The 17,750-nt window shown below is 51.8% G+C and overlaps 1 protein-coding gene across 1 annotated transcript in view; it reads right to left on the reverse strand.

Moving 5' to 3' along the window:
• The window catches only part of LOC105486963 (otogelin), a 108,496-nt gene extending 91,651 nt beyond the window's left edge, over window positions 1-16,845 (reverse strand). The window contains exons 1-13 of the mRNA XM_011750160.2: window positions 16,127-16,845; window positions 13,475-13,550; window positions 12,298-12,390; window positions 11,989-12,143; window positions 9,282-9,400; window positions 7,855-8,060; window positions 6,866-6,996; window positions 6,539-6,645; window positions 6,022-6,131; window positions 5,520-5,648; window positions 4,322-4,430; window positions 3,999-4,045; window positions 3,333-3,478 (exon numbers count right to left, since the gene is read on the reverse strand). Of these exons, the coding sequence (XP_011748462.2) occupies window positions 3,333-3,478; window positions 3,999-4,045; window positions 4,322-4,430; window positions 5,520-5,648; window positions 6,022-6,131; window positions 6,539-6,645; window positions 6,866-6,996; window positions 7,855-8,060; window positions 9,282-9,400; window positions 11,989-12,143; window positions 12,298-12,390; window positions 13,475-13,550; window positions 16,127-16,138 (1,440 nt within the window). The 5' untranslated portion in view covers window positions 16,139-16,845. The remainder of the gene's footprint in view (window positions 1-3,332; window positions 3,479-3,998; window positions 4,046-4,321; window positions 4,431-5,519; window positions 5,649-6,021; window positions 6,132-6,538; window positions 6,646-6,865; window positions 6,997-7,854; window positions 8,061-9,281; window positions 9,401-11,988; window positions 12,144-12,297; window positions 12,391-13,474; window positions 13,551-16,126) is intronic.
• Window positions 16,846-17,750: the final 905 nt, after the last annotated feature.

The raw sequence follows: 17,750 nt of genomic DNA on the forward strand, positions 1-17,750 counted from the left end.
TAATCTATTAACATCGTTTCATTATTTTTAACAAATGTACCCTACTAATGTAGGATGTCAAGGGAAACTGGTTGTAGGATAGACAGGAACTCTAGGTACTATCTTGGCAATATTTCTGTAAAGCTAAAGATGTTTTAAAACATAAAGTCTACTTTAAAAAACCCTTTGAGGACTGCAAACACTGCATAGATTCTGGGGTGGATGTGTTAAGACGCTGTGATAACTTCCAACCCTAGGTCAGGCTCAGCTCTGCCTCCTGCTGGCTGTGGATTCTCGGAAATGCCCCAAGCCTCTGTCAACCTGTCTCATTATATTTAAAATGGGGAGAATGATAACTACAACATGGGGTATGTTAAGACTTAAATCACATGTTGTTTGCAAAGTAATTAGTCAAAGTTCAAGGCACTGTGTAAATACTTTATCATTGTCATTATCATCCTCTCTGTGAATGTCCCCGCGCCACTCCATGCTGGTCACCCAAGACTGCAGTCATAGCTTCATCTTTAACTTCTCTCCCACACACTCCCCACTTCACCAGACACAGTCAGTCAGTTGCCAAGTCCTTCTGCATCTGCTTTAATGGATCCTGGAATATTCCAACCTTGTTGTTTTTCTCATATAATCTAATCAACCCTTGGAGTGCCCTCCCTCTCCTTACCCAGGCATACTGATTTCTATGAATATTTTTAGGCTCACTTTTTAGGTCCCTCAGACCAAATGCCACTTCTATCGTGAGGTTTTTTCTGATCCTTTTTTCTGACCTGAAGGACTGTTCCTTCCATAAAGCTCCCCTGTGACAGCACTGATGGTGTTGTAGCTTATATGGAAGCTGTCTAAAGACTCCCTACAGACCACAAGAGCCTGGAGATAGGATCAGGGTCTGATTACTCTGCGTAACCTCATCATGCCCAGCACAGAGCTGGCACAGGGCTGGCCCTCCATGGGCCCATCACATGGGTGAAGTCACAAGGAGGAGAGCTGGCCCAAGGTAAAAAGAACCTGCTATCAAGAGGCACTGTCCCGCAAAGAAGAGGGTTGCCTCAGGCCAAGGCTGGCCCACCACCTATCAGAGACCTGGTAGAGAGAAGGGCTGATGGCCAGGCATGGTGGCTCACATCTATAACCCCAACACTGGGAGGCTGAAGCAAGTGAATCCCATGAGCCCAGGAGTTCGAGACGAGTCTGGGCCACATGATGAAGCTCCAACTCTACCAAAAAAAAAAAACCAAAAACTAGCCAGGCGTGGTGGTATGTGCCTGTGGTACCAACTACTTGGGAGGCTGAGGTGGGAAGGGACACTGAGTCTAGGAGGTTGAGGCTGCAGTGAGCTGAGACTGCGCCACTGCATTCCAGCCTGGGTAACAGAGTGAGATCCTGTCTTCAAAAAAAAAAGAAGGGGATACTGAGTAAGGGACCCTGAGGCCCAATAGCCCCCAGGATTCTGTGAGTGGGAAGGAGCCGCTGGGCTGTGCCTGTGTGTCCTGTCTTGTCTTATGCCACCCTCAGGATGTGATGGGAATGACCCCACTTTTGAGGAAGAGCAGCCTCCTGACTCAGAGAGCAGCCAAGCCAGGGCCGGGCCATTCTCTAGCAGAAAGAAGGTAGGGGGACACTCAGGCCAAAAGGAGAAGAAAGCCCAGTCCTCTGCCTCATCCAGTTCAGTCTGTGTCCCCAGGGCCATGGAGTGACACCTTCAGCTGATGCCTGCTCACATTCAGGGTCCTCAGTGCTAGGGGCTGGAGCAAGGCCAGCAGGGAGGCAGGACTGTGGGGCAGCTGCCCTGGCTGTGGGTGTGAGCTCCTGCTGTGATGCACAGGGAGGAGCTTGGGCACAGCCCAGACTGGGGCTTCCAGGGTTGGCTGAGCATGATCAGCCCAGGGACAACGGAGTCTCTGCTGAGAAACAAACCAACCCCCATCTACCCCAGACTTGCACGTTGGCCATTTTCTCAGTTATGTTCACAGGTGACTGACACAGCTCATGAGTCATGTCCTCCAGGAAGCCCTTCTGGATCCACTTCACACCTCTGTCACCCAGTGCCCAAGTAAAACAACAACAACAAGGAGTTCCCCCGTGGAGATCCACCCTGTGCCCTCCATGTTCTCACAGCTGGCTATAGCCCAGTTACAACAGTTCACTTGCCTGCCTTGCTCACCAAACTATAGGGCCCAGGGAGGTGGAGCCATGTCTAATTCATCCCAGTCTCCAAGACCCAGCTCAGCTTCTGGCGCAAATAGGTATTCAATGTTTGCAGAAGGAAGGACAAAAGAATGGAAGGAAAGAAGCAAGGAAGGAAGGAAGAGAGGGACGAATGTTGAAGATGCAATCCAACGAAGCAGAGAAGATAAAAGTTGAATTAAACCAATTTTAGAGATTTTTTTTTAAAAAAACACTGAGGTCCACTCCATGATCAGAAATTCCAGTTAATAATTTATAAGGAAGAGATTTTTGTGTGCCATTCACACTGGTCTTTCTAACATTGTTTTGAGCTTATTTCAGTAAATATTTTGGGATTTTTTTTTTTTTGTAAAATGGGTGTAATTTTCCTAATACAAATGTGCAACAACAAAAGAAGTTGCCTGCATGCCAGTTCAAATTGTTCGGTATAAGGGTGCTCTTTAAAGACACAGAGTTATCCTAGAAACTTCATTCTTTTTTATTTGAAATTTTAAGTCAAGTCCTTTATAAAGACCATAGCAGTGCAAAATGGTGTACTTGTAAAAAAATTGTGGAATGTAAAATGTTTGAAAATTAATTTTCTTTGTGTGTGAAGACACGTAAAGTATGGAAGGAAACCAACCATCAAAACTAACTTTTTGTAGATAACCGTTACATTTCTTTGTGTGTGTGTGTGTGTGTGTGTGTGTGTGTGTGTGTGTGTGTGTTTTGTTGTTGTTGTTGTTGTTTGAGACGGAGTCTCACTCTGTTGCCCAGGCTGGAGTGCAGTGGTGTGATCTCGGCTCACTGCAAGCTCCACTTACTGTTTCAATGCCAGCAGGTATTCTAAAGGGATTTGTTTCATAAATTAATTGATTTAAAAGTAGTGCCAGTGTTACACTTTCATATGTACATATATATACACATGAATATAATATATATATTTAGGTAGTAAAATCCTAAAACAAAAGCCAAAAACCCACTGAGGCCCGGGAAAGGGAAGTGACTCAGTCAGCAGAGGTGCTTGGGCTGGAACCCAGTCTTCTCCCCAGAGAGAAGAGGCAGAAGGTGGGGGCCGTGGGAAGACCTGAGCCCTGTCCTAAGTCCCAGTCTCTCTCGGGGGCAGTAGGCAGGAGTAGCTGGGTGGATCGGGCCTGGGGAACCCCAGCTCTTACCAGGCCACATGGGGCGTTCTGCAATGTCACGGTGAAGGTGCCCGAAGAGCGGCTCTTGGCCAGGATGTACTGACACGTGGCGGGGAACGTGTACCGGCGGCCGTCAAAGGTTGTGAAGTGAATGTCACCAGTCACTGAGCACTCAGCTGAGAGGTAAAGAAAGACCATTGAGCCACGGGAGCTGCCCCAGGGGAACTCTGCCCTGCAAGCTCCAAGCATGAGGAGGACACAGCACCCTGCCCTCCAGAATAAGAGCAGTGTAAGGAATGAGGCCTGGCCTCTGAGAGCCCTGGGCAGTGGGAGACGCAGGCCTGTTCCCAGAGAACTCTCTGAAGACAGGCACAGCCCTGCCCTGGGGATCTCCCTCGGAGGGGAGACCAGGGCCTGGCCTTGAGGACCAGCCTTAGTCCAAGTCCTCCTAGCTCAGGAAGGTCCTTAGATATACGGAACCCATGGAAAAGCCTTCTCCTTTTGGAAAACCCTTCCTGGCAGGGGCTGGAGCCAGACCTTAATCCGGCAAAGTGATTCTGAGGAAACAGGGGCCCGGGCTTAGCCAATGGAACTGAGTGACACCCCCACCCACAGCAAGCCTGGCCCCCAGAGATTCCTTGCCCAAAAACCAGACTGGTGGAAGGGAGTCTAGTACAAGGTGGGGGTCAGACATACCTGGGCAGACAGCTGTGCTGCACTCCCACTTGCCTGCGGTGCATGTGCTAAAACACAGAGACCGTGGAGGCAAAAGGTCACCCCTCGAGGCCTGGGTTAGATGCTGGGAAACTGCAGAGCCCACAGCCCTCAGTCTTCCCATCTCTAAAATGGGTGGTAGAGATTTCCCCCATGGATTGGATCTCACGAGATTCCCCTGGGACTCAAAGGTACTGAGTGCCCTGACGCCAGCCATTAGCACTCCTAGACCCCAGATGGGCAGCCCTCGTGGAAAGCGTCAGTGGCCATGCCCCACACCCCACTTCCCAGCAGCAGACACAGACCAAGCATTGCAGTCTTCCTTCACCACAGAGCCAGGTGGGTACAGAGTCCCATGAAACTCACAGGGACACTCAGCTGGTGCCACGCAGCCCCCATCCTCGAAGATGAGCCCTAGAGTGACAGCAAAGGGCCAATTAACTCACCTCTGCCCCTGTTCACAAACCATTTGTGGCTCCCCAGGGCCTGCGATAAAGATCCCCTTGTCTAACTTCTTTCATCTCCGAACCCACTTCCAAACTTTCTCCTCCATAAATCCTTGGCTCAGGCCAGAAGTGAGCACCTGATGAAAGAATCCCACCTCTAGACCTTTGCTCAGAGAACTGCCCACAACCCCATTCCCAACCTGCACACGAGCTTCTCTTTACCACCTCTCAAAAGCCTGTCACCACATCGAAAACAGCTTAGGTACCAGGCACCACCTCCTCCAGGAATGACTTCCCTGACAACCTCTCCCCATTCTGAATTCCTGTAATTCTTCTTGTCTGAACCCCTGAGCTGGCCTTCACCACATCATACCCTAGACTGGTCATATGAGTGTCATATCTCTGAAACCAGATTCTGGTTCCCAAAGTCAATGCTTTTATCTTTGTATTTTTTATCTCAACCATCCTCCTAGCCAAGTGAGTTGCACACTGTAGATGTGCTGCAAATTTATATACTGAAAAACAGATACAGTCCCCATACATAGACCAATGCTTAAACCAATGTATATGTATATATAAACCAATGACCTGTTCTCATACACACCTTAAGAAGCGCAGTTCTGATTAATTTAAATATCCCTATGAAATCAAATGTCTTGACGAATCTCTCAAGAGGCTGCAGTTCTGTCCCCACCCTCACTTCCCTTAAATCATTTATTCATTTGTTGTTTGCTCCCCCCTTCCCTTCCCTTCCCTTTCCTTTCCTTCCTTCCTTCTTTTTCTTCCTTCCTTCCTTCCTCCCTCCCTCCCTCTCTCCCTTCCTTCCTTCCTTCCTCCCTCCCTCCCTCTCTCCCTTCCTTCCTTCCTTCCTTCCTTCCTTCCTTCCTTCCTTCCTTCCTTCCTTCCTTCCTTCTTCCCTTTCTTCCTTCCTCCCTTCCTCCCTCCCTCCTTTCCTTCCTTCCTTCCACAAACAGGCATCTTCTGAACTCCTATTTGATGCCCATCTGTGCCAGGCCAGAAAGATGGTGCCAGGCACCTACGTCTGCCCCTAGCATACCATTGGGGCAATAGCAGCCATCCACACAGGCGATCTCACTGTCCACGCAGGATGCCCGGGGCTGGCAGGAGGCAGGGCAGCAGGCGATGCACTCATTGTAGGTAAAGGCCTTCTCCTTGCAGTGCACAGCTTGGGAAGGAGGGGGTCCATGGTTTGTCAGTTACTGGCCCTGGCTCTGCCAGGACCCAGCTCCTACCCAAGGCTGTGTGGTGGGGATGGGATGCAGGGCTTTGATTTTCATGACTCCCTAGTCCCAGAGGGAGCACTGGGTGCCCAGGAAGTTGACAAGGAGAAGGAATTACAAGGGGAGGCTCTGAGAATCACCCAGGCTAGTCCCTCCCACTCTGAGCCTCAGTTTTTTCATCTGTCACATGGTAATAAAACCTTGGGGCTGAGAGTTCTGACAACTGTGATTCTGAGCAGGACAAGACATTGAGCTGAGGCCTGAGAATGCCACCCACAGCCTGAAGCCCTCCCTGCCCCACTACTGGGCTGCACCTACTGCATTGCCGGAGCTGGGTTCTCCAGCCCTGCAGGGGCCGCCCTGCCTGGGCACACGCCCGGGCATACTCTGCAAGTGCCCGGCACCAGGTGGCTTCATCGCCCATTGATCTGTGCAGAGAAACCAAGGGTCTCACTGGAACAAAACCCAAAGTGCCACCAGCCCGCCACCATCCCATAGAGACTGCCAGGGCTTCAGGGCACCTCTCCTCTCCACCCAACTGGGAAAGGCTGCCCAGGAAGGCATCTAGGTGAACAGATGCCTAGACTTGAGCCACAAATCCTGGATTCTAGTCCCAGCATTGCCACTAACTTGTTGTGTGATCCTAATGGGGTCTGGCCCCATTTCCAGGCTTCAGTTGAATGGGATGACTCTGTCCCACTTAGGCAGATAAGAATTTCAGAGCCTTGGGAAGCAGATCTGGCAGTGTCTGGGATCACCCAGCTTGGTGGCCCATGTGCTGAGCACTCACCCCAATACAAGAGGGTTCCCCATAGCCCACACCACCCCTACTCACTGGCAGAGATCACTAGTACAACTGGCTGTGAAGGGCAGAGGGCTGACATAGGCATGGCAGGCATCAAACGGGGGCCGCAGTAGAGCCTCACACTGCTCATACACGCCCTAGAGCAAGGGACCAGGAGCCAGGGCTGGGGGCTGGCAAAGCCACACACAGCCCCACAGAGAACCCCAACTCGAACTGGAGAAAAAAGGAGAGGAGGGCAGCGAAGAGAGGGATAGGGCCAAGGGCACCAGCCAGTCAGGTCCCACAGCCAGTGGCTTTTGAAGAATTGGAGAGCACGTCAGGCTCTAGGGTGGCGGAGTCTTTCCCCAAGCTCCAGACCTGCATGGTTCCTGGGTTCTGCTGCAGGCACGGTGGGCGAGGCAGGGAGGAGGTTGTGGGCCCTGGAGGCTGGTTAGGGGCCTGCTCCTGCCAGCTGTGCACAAACTCAACCACGTCGTCAGTCAGCTTCCCTGGAGGAGGGAAGTGACATCATGGTGGGGCAGTGATGGGGTTGGGTGTACAGGAGGGACAGAAAGCTCTAAGGGAAAGCAGATCCCAAGGGATGGGTAAGGAGTTTTGAAGAATCCGGTCTCCTGAGCTCCCATCCCAATCAGGCTTTCCCAACTGAGCCATTCTCCTGAAAAAGCTATTTGGTAGTAATAGCCAAGAATGCTCAGGAACCTGTAGTAGCTCCCTATAGCTCCAAACTCAGGGGATGCAGCACCACGCACTGGAAAGAGAACTGGTGTGTTAGCCTGAACAAGTTCCTGTGTGTCTCTGAGCCTCATATTTGCCATAGGGAACATAATCCCCCAGTGAGATTGATGCAAGGACTACTTGAGATGATGCATGTAAAGTGTTTAGTATGGTGTAGGTGTTCAAAAGGGGTCACGACCCTTCTGGCCAGAGCCACCATGATTTGGCCCTGAACGCTTCACTCACTTCCTACCACTCCTCCATAGGTGTCTTTAGCTGGGCCAATTCTCTCCCTGGCTGTCTCTAGCCCTCTGCTCCCTGCCTACCCACCCCATCCCCCACATTGCAGGGTCAATCCCACCTGCAAAGTGTCCATTAGATACCTACACAACCCTAGTGGGAATTCTTATTATGACTATTTTTGCAGATGAGGAACCTGAGGTTGACAGTAGTTTAAGAACATGCCCAAGGACACACATTTGTTAGGAAGGGGCCCTTGGGCTTCCACGGGGTCTTTAATACCATGACCATGACCCCAGGGCTCTGTTCCAAGTCCCCTCCGACTCCTCCCAGCCTGACCTGTCCCCCAATCCCCACCAACACCTCTCAGAGGCCACCTGTCTGTGCCTCACCATAGCTGGTCACCAGATCATCCTGGGGGTCAGCATTGTTGTTCCCACACAGCCCATGGGTCCAGCCCAGGAACTCTGGACTCATCTTGATGTAGACAGCTGAGGCACCGTCCCAGGCCAGTGTGAAGGCTGACTGATGCCGCACGATGACGTAGCCAGCAAGCCGCTGCAGACGCACGCTCCCCATTACATGAGGCAGTTGGACCCTGCAGGGCACATCCCAGAGCTTCAGGGTATCCACAACACCTCCACTAACCCAGTCTCTTCACCAAAGGAACACCCAGTCCCTAACCCTTGATCCAATGCTCCCACTTCCCCTCCCCATGAATTCCCAGAATTCCCAGGTGCCTGGAAGTATACCAGTAGACATGGATTCCTTTGTCTTTAGACGTTTTTTAAAATGGCAATTTCCCAGGCAGGAATAAATCTTAGAGTGAGTGACTCCAAGTTCCTTTCTCCCAGACAGGACAGAATATAAGCAAACATCTGCTTTATTTTTTTGGTGGGGAGCAGGAACCAAGTGGAAACAGAAGCCAAGAGAGGAGGAAAACTAGGAGTGCAAGAAAAGATGGTGGGCTCCAGCAGGCTTGACCACTTTCCCAGTTTTTCTGGTACAGGGACCGCTAGCCAATCTGGAATTTGGCAACCTTCAACTCAGCAAAATATCAGGAAAGGGAAACAAAAGTAGTGTCTAACTAGCCACAAGACCCATTTACCAACTCTTCATTCACAGGATAAACCTATAGGCCATCAATTTTACACTCAGCCCCAGAACAATTGGTTGGTTATCCAGTTTCCAGATCTGAAGCAGGAGATGAGGACAGGGAGAAGTGTCATTACAGGAAGACCCCATGACAGCAACAAGAAGTGACAGTGGACATCAATGAAAGGAAAGAACAGTGAGGAAGAGATGCAAGAAAGATTTCACAAAGGACCACAGTTGTGGCAATTTAGTGTGGGAGCAAGGGGTTCCCACTCCTCTGGTGGTCCCCCAGTCATCCCTGATGGCCCAGCAAGATAACTGACATTCACAATGACCCTGTGTCATCAGAAATGGGTAAAAGTGTGCTCAGAATCTGCTGATAGAAGGTAGAAATTGCATGATCCATTTGGGAAGATTTTGGGAGGGAAAAGTAAGCGTGCTTATCATGACAAACTCTCAACTCGCTGGAAAACTCTATTTTCCTGAAAGCCTGCTGTCTGGAAATCTGCAAGATCTGAGAGTTCCAGGGGAAAAAAAATCATTCTGCAGACCCCACTGGCAAGAAACCCAGTGACCTGCCCATATGCTTCCGCCCTGATGGTGGAAATTGCTGTTTGTCCCCAGAAAGCAATTTCCTTTGGGCTTGAGAAGAGCGGATGCTCACCCATCCACCCCCACCAGTGTCAGAGATAGGACAACTCGATGTGGAAGGTGTTAGAGTTACCTTGCGCCTCCATGGGTGACTTCCTTGGCCAGATGGATCTCCTGCTCACCCGCAAAGAAGAGGCTGACAGCCTTGGAGCAGGTGTAGGGGGAAGAGCCGCACTGCGGGTCATTGTGCACCTGAGTAGGGAGTTCAGAGGCTGGTTTGCAGGCTTCTGCTACCGGCCTGACCCTGAGATTCACACCTTGTTGAGTTTCCATTAATGCTGATGGCCTGTCCCCCGCATATCAACCACCTTTCCTCTGTGATTTTGCTCAGTCCCTATATATCACAGAGGGGAGGCAATGGATTCACACAGAGGTGATGTGACTAGGGCCACACACACAGAGAACTAGGAAATCGCAGAGCCAGGATTCTAGCCCAGATCTGGATGGCTCAGATCCCAGGGCTCTTCCCAGTCAATCATTCCATCTCTCTATGCCTATTTCTGAACTTTTTTGTTTATTCTACCCAGGATATCCCATCAGATTGAAGCCCAACAGACGTACTCCACCATCTCACACTCATACAGAACACAAACACACACATCTATACACACTCCATAAATTTCTCACATGACACTCTCAGTGTGCACACTATACACACACTCCCCTTTCCCCATGCCCCTGGCAGGTACAGATTGTAGCTTTCCCCTACACCTATAGGCACACATCTCACTCCTGAGCTGCTGTCTCTCACACACACACACACACACACACACACACACACATACACACACACACACACACATCTCCTCTGCCCCCGTTCAGACAGAACCCAGACTTCAAAGGCCATAGACCTAAAGGACAGGGTGGGGTAGAGGGAAGAGTTTCCCAGGGCTTATCCCTGCCAAGTGTGGAAACCCTTCCCAGGAACGCATCTTCCACCAGATTACTGTTCAATGTGATTAAGCAGGCTGGAGCCACTTCAACTACAAGTGGGAACTGCGAAAGCTACCCCATGGTCTAACTAAAGGGTTTTCAAGCTTTTGTGACCACGACCCACAATAAGAAATACACATATAACTAAAAGTTTTACAAAATAATACTAATCCCTATCATGCATAATGCATTCTTACAATATTTTCTATTTTATTTGCCTCATTTTTTTAATGATGGTTGTGATTCTTTAAGTTGATTTTGTAACCCATGAATGTATGGCAATCCATTGGTCTAAGTAATTGTCACATGATGGATCATGAAAATCCCTGCTATGTGATAGGCCGAGGCAGAGAAAGGAAAATTGGTGGCAGTTCCCCACCCATCCAGGGCATGGTCCCTAGGGCAGGCTCATAGGTCCATGCCTGAGACAGAAGGCTCACAAATGGCTAGCAGAGGGGAGACACTGAACACTGGGGTCTCCCCATACCCCCAACCCCTTGACCCTAACTCAGTACTGACCAAGGTGCCCTCCAACAGAGCTGGTTCTCCAAAGAGACTTTCCTCCAGGTGGAGGGGTATTGAGCTGTGGCTGAAGGTGGCTCCCGGTTTAGCACACGGACTAGGCATGAAAATCAGGCCTGCCTGACAGTGGCTTTCACACATGTGTTCCCTTACGTCACAAACCTTTACTGAGCACCAATCCAGGCACAGAAAGACATGGCCCCTGGCCTAGAAAGCTCAAAGCTGGTAGAGAAAACCCACCCAAAACCAGACCTTTGTAAGAGAAATACAATGACAGGGTCATAATGTGGAACTTTGAGTTACCCAGTGAGGAGCTCCTCAGCCAGCTTGGAAGGTCAGGAGATCCAGGAGGGCTTCTTAGAGGAGGTGACTCTAAACTGAGTCATCCAGGACCTCCCTCATTTTTCTGAGGCACTCTTCTTTCTTAGCACCCAATGATGTTTTTCCCCAGAATGTTCTCAAGTCTGCCCACACTCTCCTACTCTTCACTTGGCTAACTCCAATTCATTCCTTAGATTCCACTTAAATGTCACTTTTGCCAGGCACGGTGGCTCACGCCTGTAATCCCAGCACTTTGGGAGGCTGAGTAGGGTGGATCACGAGGTCAGGAGATCAAGACCATCCTGGCTAACACAGTGAAACCCCGTCTCTACTAAAAATACAAAAAGAAATTAGCGGGGCGTGGTGATGGGCGCCTGTAGTCCCAGCTACTCAGGAGGCTGAGGCAGGAGAATGGTGTGAACCCGGGAGGCGGAGCGTGCAGTGAGCCGAGATCGCGCCACTGCACTCCAGCCTGGGTGACAGAGCGAGACTCCATCTCCAAAAAAAAAAAAAAAAAGTCACTTTCTCCAGGAAGCTTTCCCAGGTCACCATCCTTCCCAATAAACAAGATTGGGTTTTCAGGACTTGTTCATTTAGCATTTGGCATTTCTCCTCGGTAGCATTCAGTTGCACTTGAAATGAGTCATCTGATTTGATGTCTTTCTTCATTAGACTATAAGTTCTGTGAGGACAAAGACTATATCTGTGTTGTTGTCTACAGGGCCTCCCACCACCAAACCTTATGCCAGAAGAGAGTACAGTATGCACTTAGTAAATGCTTGATGAATGAGTGGCTCAATGAATGAATGGCCAGAGTGAGTGGGTGAGGAAGAGCTGTGGAGCCCCTAGGTCCTTCCAGGTGCAGACTGCCTAGGTGGGAGCTGGGGGGCGATGCAAGGAGGAAGGTGCCAGTCTCTCTAACTATGACAAGTAGAGCCCAGGCCAACGCAGCCTTCAGAGCCTAGGGAAACCTTCCTGAAGAGACATGGCAGGGGAAGCCTCACCTGGATGGAGAAGCTCTGTCCCTCAGGCTCATGGCGCCCCACCAGCGTGTAGCTGCCCTTCCCAGACAGGTAGTAGTAGAGCCCATCAAATGTCTCCACGTGGTGCTGCCCCCACGCCCGGCAAATGCTGTCCCTCTCAGGGCCGGCATTGTACACTGAGGGAGAGAAAAGAGAACCTCTCTGTGTAGCTACAGTGGGCACCAAGCCAGAGGCCAGTGGGGTCCAGCCCTGGAAGTGCTGCCCCTTTTCCCCCTAGCTTTCCTTGCACCCGTGGTCCCTTCCCAGGGGTGGGGTGGAGGCCAGACCCACCCATCTGGCAGCGTGGTCCAGTGGCATTGAAGCGTCTGCAGTCACAGAAGGCCGGGTGCACACACTCGCCTCCATTGAAGCAGGAGAACAAGTCTGCATAGGGGACACAGAGGCATTGCCCCATCAAGCTGAGATTGCCAGAACCCAGGGAGGCAGCCCTCTCAGGCTTCACAGGACCCAGACCCTCATGATAGGCAGCCCCAGCCCCAACATTCCTCAGCAGCTAGCACAAGCTGGTGCCTCAGACCACAGCCCTGCCCGCTCCCTGGGAGGCAGGCGGGGTGGGGTTGCAGGGCATCTGCCTTCGATGTGCATCAAGTGGGCCCCAGGCCAGCTGCACCTGGGCCTTCAGTTCCTAGAGCTATTCCTGGTTAGCAAGCCAGGCAGGCGGAACTGAGAATGGGGAGCAAGTGGGGTGAGCAGGGGGACTGCCCAGAGATCTGCAGCTGCTGCTCCTCCTCACTCCACACACTCAGGGAAGAGGCCACGGGGATAACCAGGCAACAGAGGAGAGGCCTGTAGTAAGAACAACCATAGATGAAGAGAAGACAAAAGCAGAGCAGAGGGCGGCGAGGGAAGGAGCCATGATGTGAGAGGACAGGTGGGGGACACAGGACAGGTGGGAGACACAGGACAGGTGAGGGACACAGGACAGGTGAGGGACACAGGACAGGTGAGGGACACAGGACAGGTGGGGGACATAGGACATGTGAGGGACACAGGACAGGTGAAGGAGGTAGGAACAGACACAGGACAGGTGGGAGGAGAGGCCACAGACCTAGGACAGGTGAGGTGGGCCATGGACACATGACAGGGAGTAGGGTCTACAGAAAACACAAGATGAAGGGCAATGCCACAGGAAGTAGAAAGAAGCCACAGAACCAGGGTGAGATGGAGGGGGAAACGACCACTAAATAATGAAGCACAGTCTCACTGGAGTCAGCCTGTGAGAGGGGAGTCCTGGGCCATGGTCATAGGAACCGGACTATAGAGAGGAAGCTCTCCTCAGGCAGGGAGGAGAGTGCAGAATGGCATGGTGGCCGGGGCTGGGGTGGGTGGAAGGAGACGCCAAGCAGGAAAAAGGGGTCATGGAGGCCTGAGGGAAGCCCCACTGCCCTCTGCCCTTTCAGGCCTCTGCCAGGGCCCACCCATGGGCCACAATGAAGGTGCCACTTACAGGATGGTGCACACTTGGCCCGATGGAGCCGCCTTTCCCAGGAAGACATGGCCACAGAGTCTGGGGCTTCAGCCTGCTTGTGAAGACAGGAGGAAGAGAACACATTGAGGGCTGACCTCAGGTCGGGTTCCCGGGCAGGGTTCCTGGTGACCACAGCCCTCCTTGTTCATCTTCTAGAGGGAGGAGCCCCTGCCCCTCAGTGCCCCAGCCACTCCTCGCCTGGCCCGAGGGGCAGAGGAGAAGGTTTAGGCCTGCCCTGGGCTCAGAGGAACAAAGGCTCAGCTCTTACCTTCCCAAGTGGCATCTCTGTGGCAGACCATGAGGCCCGTAGCTAGAATACATCCCCTCCCCTCCGTGCCCCAATACCTGCCAGCCTCCTCTTCTTCCCTTTCTCCCAGTAAACCCTCGTGTCCTCCACAGCCTCACACACCATCCCCTTGTCTGGATAAGGAGCATGAGGCAGAGCTAAGGAACAAAGTCAGCCCCTCTCCCCAGGTCAGGTGAACATCTCACTCTCACAGCCACCCCCACCCCAAACTTCCTTTGGGGCTCTTCCAAGAACAGCAAAACCAGCAGCCTACAGACCAACACCCCCTGTCCTCACAACTCAGCTCCCACAGACCAACACCCGCTGTCCTCACAACTCAGTTCCCACATATCAACACCCACTGTACTCACAACTCAGTTCCCACAGACCAGCACCCACTGTCCTCACAACTCAGCTCCCACAGACCAGCACCCGCTGTCCTCACAACTCAGCTCCCACAGACCAACACCCGCTGTCCCCACAACTCAGCTCCCACAGACCAACACCCGCTGTCCTCACAACTCAGCTCCCACAGACCAACACCCGCTGTCCCCACACCTCAGTTCCCACAGACCAACACCCCCTGTCCTCACAACTCAGCTCCCACAGACCAACACCCGCTGTCCTCACAACTCAGTTCCCACAGACCAACACCCGCTGTCCCCACACCTCAGCTCCCACAGACCAACACCCGCTGTCCTCACAACTCAGCTCCCACAGACCAACACCCCCTGTCCTCACAACTCAGTTCCCACAGACCAACACCTGCTGTCCCCACACCTCAGTTCCCACAGACCAACACCCGCTGTCCTCACAACTCAGTTCCCACAGACCAACACCCCCTGTCCTCACAACTCAGCTCCCACAGACCAACACCCGCTGTTCCCACACCTCAGCTCCCACAGACCAACACCCGCTGTCCTCACAACTCAGTTCCCACAGACCAACACCCGCTGTCCCCACACCTCAGTTCCCACAGACCAACACCCGCTGTCCTCACAACTCAGTTCCCACAGACCAACATCCCCTGTCCTCACAACTCAGTTCCCACAGACCAACACCCCCTGTCCTCACACCTCAGTTCCCACAGACCAACACCCGCTGTCCTCACAACTCAGCTCCCACAGACCAACACCCCCTGTCCTCACAACTCAGCTCCCACAGACCAACACCCCCTGTCCTCACAACTCAGCTCCCACAGACCAACACCCCCTGTCCTCACAACTCAGCTCCCACAGACCAACATCCCCTGTCCTCATAACTCAGTTCCCACAGACCAACACCTGCTGTCCCCACACCTCAGTTCCCACAGACCAACACCCGCTGTCCTCACAACTCAGTTCCCACAGACCAACACCCCCTGTCCTCACAACTCAGTTCCCACAGACCAACACCCCCTGTCCTCACCTCAGTTCCCACAGACCAATACCCGCTGTCCTCACACCTCAGTTCCCACAGACCAACACCCGCTGTCCTCACAACTCAGCTCCCACAGACCAACACCCCCTGTCCTCACAACTCAGCTCCCACAGACCAACACCCACTGTCCCCATACCTCAGTTCCCACAGACCAACACCTACTGTCCTCACACCTCAGCTCCCACAGACCAACACCCGCTGTCCTCACAACTCAGCTCCCACAGACCAACACCCCCTGTCCTCACAACTCAGCTCCCACAGACCAACACCCGCTGTCCTCACAACTCAGCTCCCACAGACCAACATCCCCTGTCCTCACAACTCAGTTCCCACAGACCAACACCCGCTGTCCTCACAACTCAGTTCCCACAGACCAACACCCGCTGTCCTCACAACTCAGTTCCCACAGACCAACATCCCCTGTCCTCACAACTCAGTTCCCACAGACCAACACCCCCTGTCCTCACAACTCAGTTCCCACAGACTAACACCCCCTGTCCTCACAACTCAGCTCCCAGTCAGGACTCCTGCCCTGACACCTCAGGTCTAAGGAGGAGACAGGCCAAGTGTGGCTAAGAAGCCCTATTTTCCAGACAGAACTCCCAGAGCATGGTCCTCCAGACATAAACCGCCTGAAATCAGGACTGTCTAACAACATGGGTGTTCAGTCACCACATGGCTAGATGACTTAGACACTGGCCCTTGGGAACTCCAGTCCAAGGTGTCTGATGTCACCTGGTACACGCATCCTGGGCACAGTTGGCTCCTCCTCCCTCAGAGGCTCAGCCTCATTTGTACGACATCCCCAGAACCATGTGCCAAGCATCGTGTTAGGTGCAGTGAACAGGGCAGAGTCCCTGCCCTCGTGGAGCTCATGTGCTTGTTCACAGGGCCAACAAGCCACAAATCTCACTGTAGATACTTACCTCACATGTCATCCTCCCTCGTTGTCATCCGGCAAAGGACTTGAACGTAGGAAATATTCAGACCCTTGTTGCCTAGAGCTAACCTCAGCTCTTGACCTTACCCTGGCAGGCACAGCCTGGCCACCTCATCCCTGACGCTCACACCCTTCATCTTCAAGATCTTTCTGACATCTTAGCCAGATTTCGGTGTCTTCACCTACATTGGTCACTGGTTCCTGGATTCTCCCTAGCAATCCTTACCCAGCCGACCCAGGCCCAGCCCCAGGAGTCAGGCTTCCCACCCGGGTACTAACCTATCTTACAGGGCCCTCAGAGACGACAGGAAATAGGAGAGGGCAGGGTCACAGGAAATAACCCACATCCTGTAGCCACCAGAGAGCTGTAATTAAACTCAGTCTTCGTGTCTTCAGTCTGCACTCCCACTTCAGATGTGGCCTCTCAGATAAATGAGTTATGAGGATGAGACAACCCCAGATGCAAAGAGTCAAAGCCATTTTCTAAAGGATTCCTTAAATCCTGTCCAAATGATTAGCCTTCAGGGGCTAATCAATCAGGTACTCTTAATCATTTTCATGCCATGAACCCCTTTGATAATCCAGTGAACCTATGTGAACACCTTCTCAGGATAATGCTTTTAAAAACACAAAATAAAGGATAAGGTTACAAAGGAAATCACTTATATCGCATGTCATTTTATGAAAATATTTTATAAAATGTGTAATTTAGTGATATTTGTGCTTCTTTAATAACTCATTAAATAAAAGATCTAGCAGTGGGCCTTATCCCTGCCAAAATTTTGAAGTAATAATGAACATAAATGATATCTTGAGATAGCAACAACTATAAGTGGTTGGAAAATATCTATGATGTCTATTGGTGACAGTCAAAAACACTGCAAATACTCTTGTGGTTTGTAGACTATAATAATAACTGAAAGGGATGCTGAATTTCAGTTGGATTGAGGTTTCTGTAAGTAACAATGGGTTTTTATTTTCCCCCACCCAAGTTCATGGACCCTGTCTACAAGAATTCTCTAGAAAATGGTTGAGCTCTGTAGAAGCAGGACAGCACTGAAGTGAAGATTGGCTGCCTACTGGTCTGCGGCCCACCCCCACTTCTTGAAGAGGGCATTCCAAACAGGAGCCGTTGAAGTATCCCTGGTACATGGGCCTCAGTCCCCCACCCCCCAACTCCTGTCACCTTAGAGGGAGGCCATTTTAATTCCTTGTTGCTCTAAGGAGCAGTGTGAGAAACCTCCCCAGGTTGCCTCATCCACTCACTTATGACCCTTCCCCAAGGAAAAGGGGGGATGCCTACCCTGGAAACCAGCACGGGAGGATGCCTGCCGGGAACTGAAGTGTTGGAGAAGGGTCATCTCCCCCACTAAAACACAGGGATTCCTGAAGTCCTGTGTGTGCGCCCTGGCTCTGCCAGGAGACTGCTCCACCAGCTCATTGTGAGGCCCCCGCAAGTCATCCACCCACCTCAGTTTCCCTACCTACAAAAAAATGACTCCATTACCTTCCAACTCAAATGGTATTTGACTGTGATTCTAAATCTTAGGGCCTGAAGAGTGGGCAAAGAAGAAGTAAAAGACCCAGGAAATCCACATCAGAGAAGAAGC

Source organism: Macaca nemestrina, chromosome 12, assembly GCF_043159975.1.
Source record: "Macaca nemestrina isolate mMacNem1 chromosome 12, mMacNem.hap1, whole genome shotgun sequence".
Lineage (NCBI taxonomy): Eukaryota > Metazoa > Chordata > Mammalia > Primates > Cercopithecidae > Macaca > Macaca nemestrina.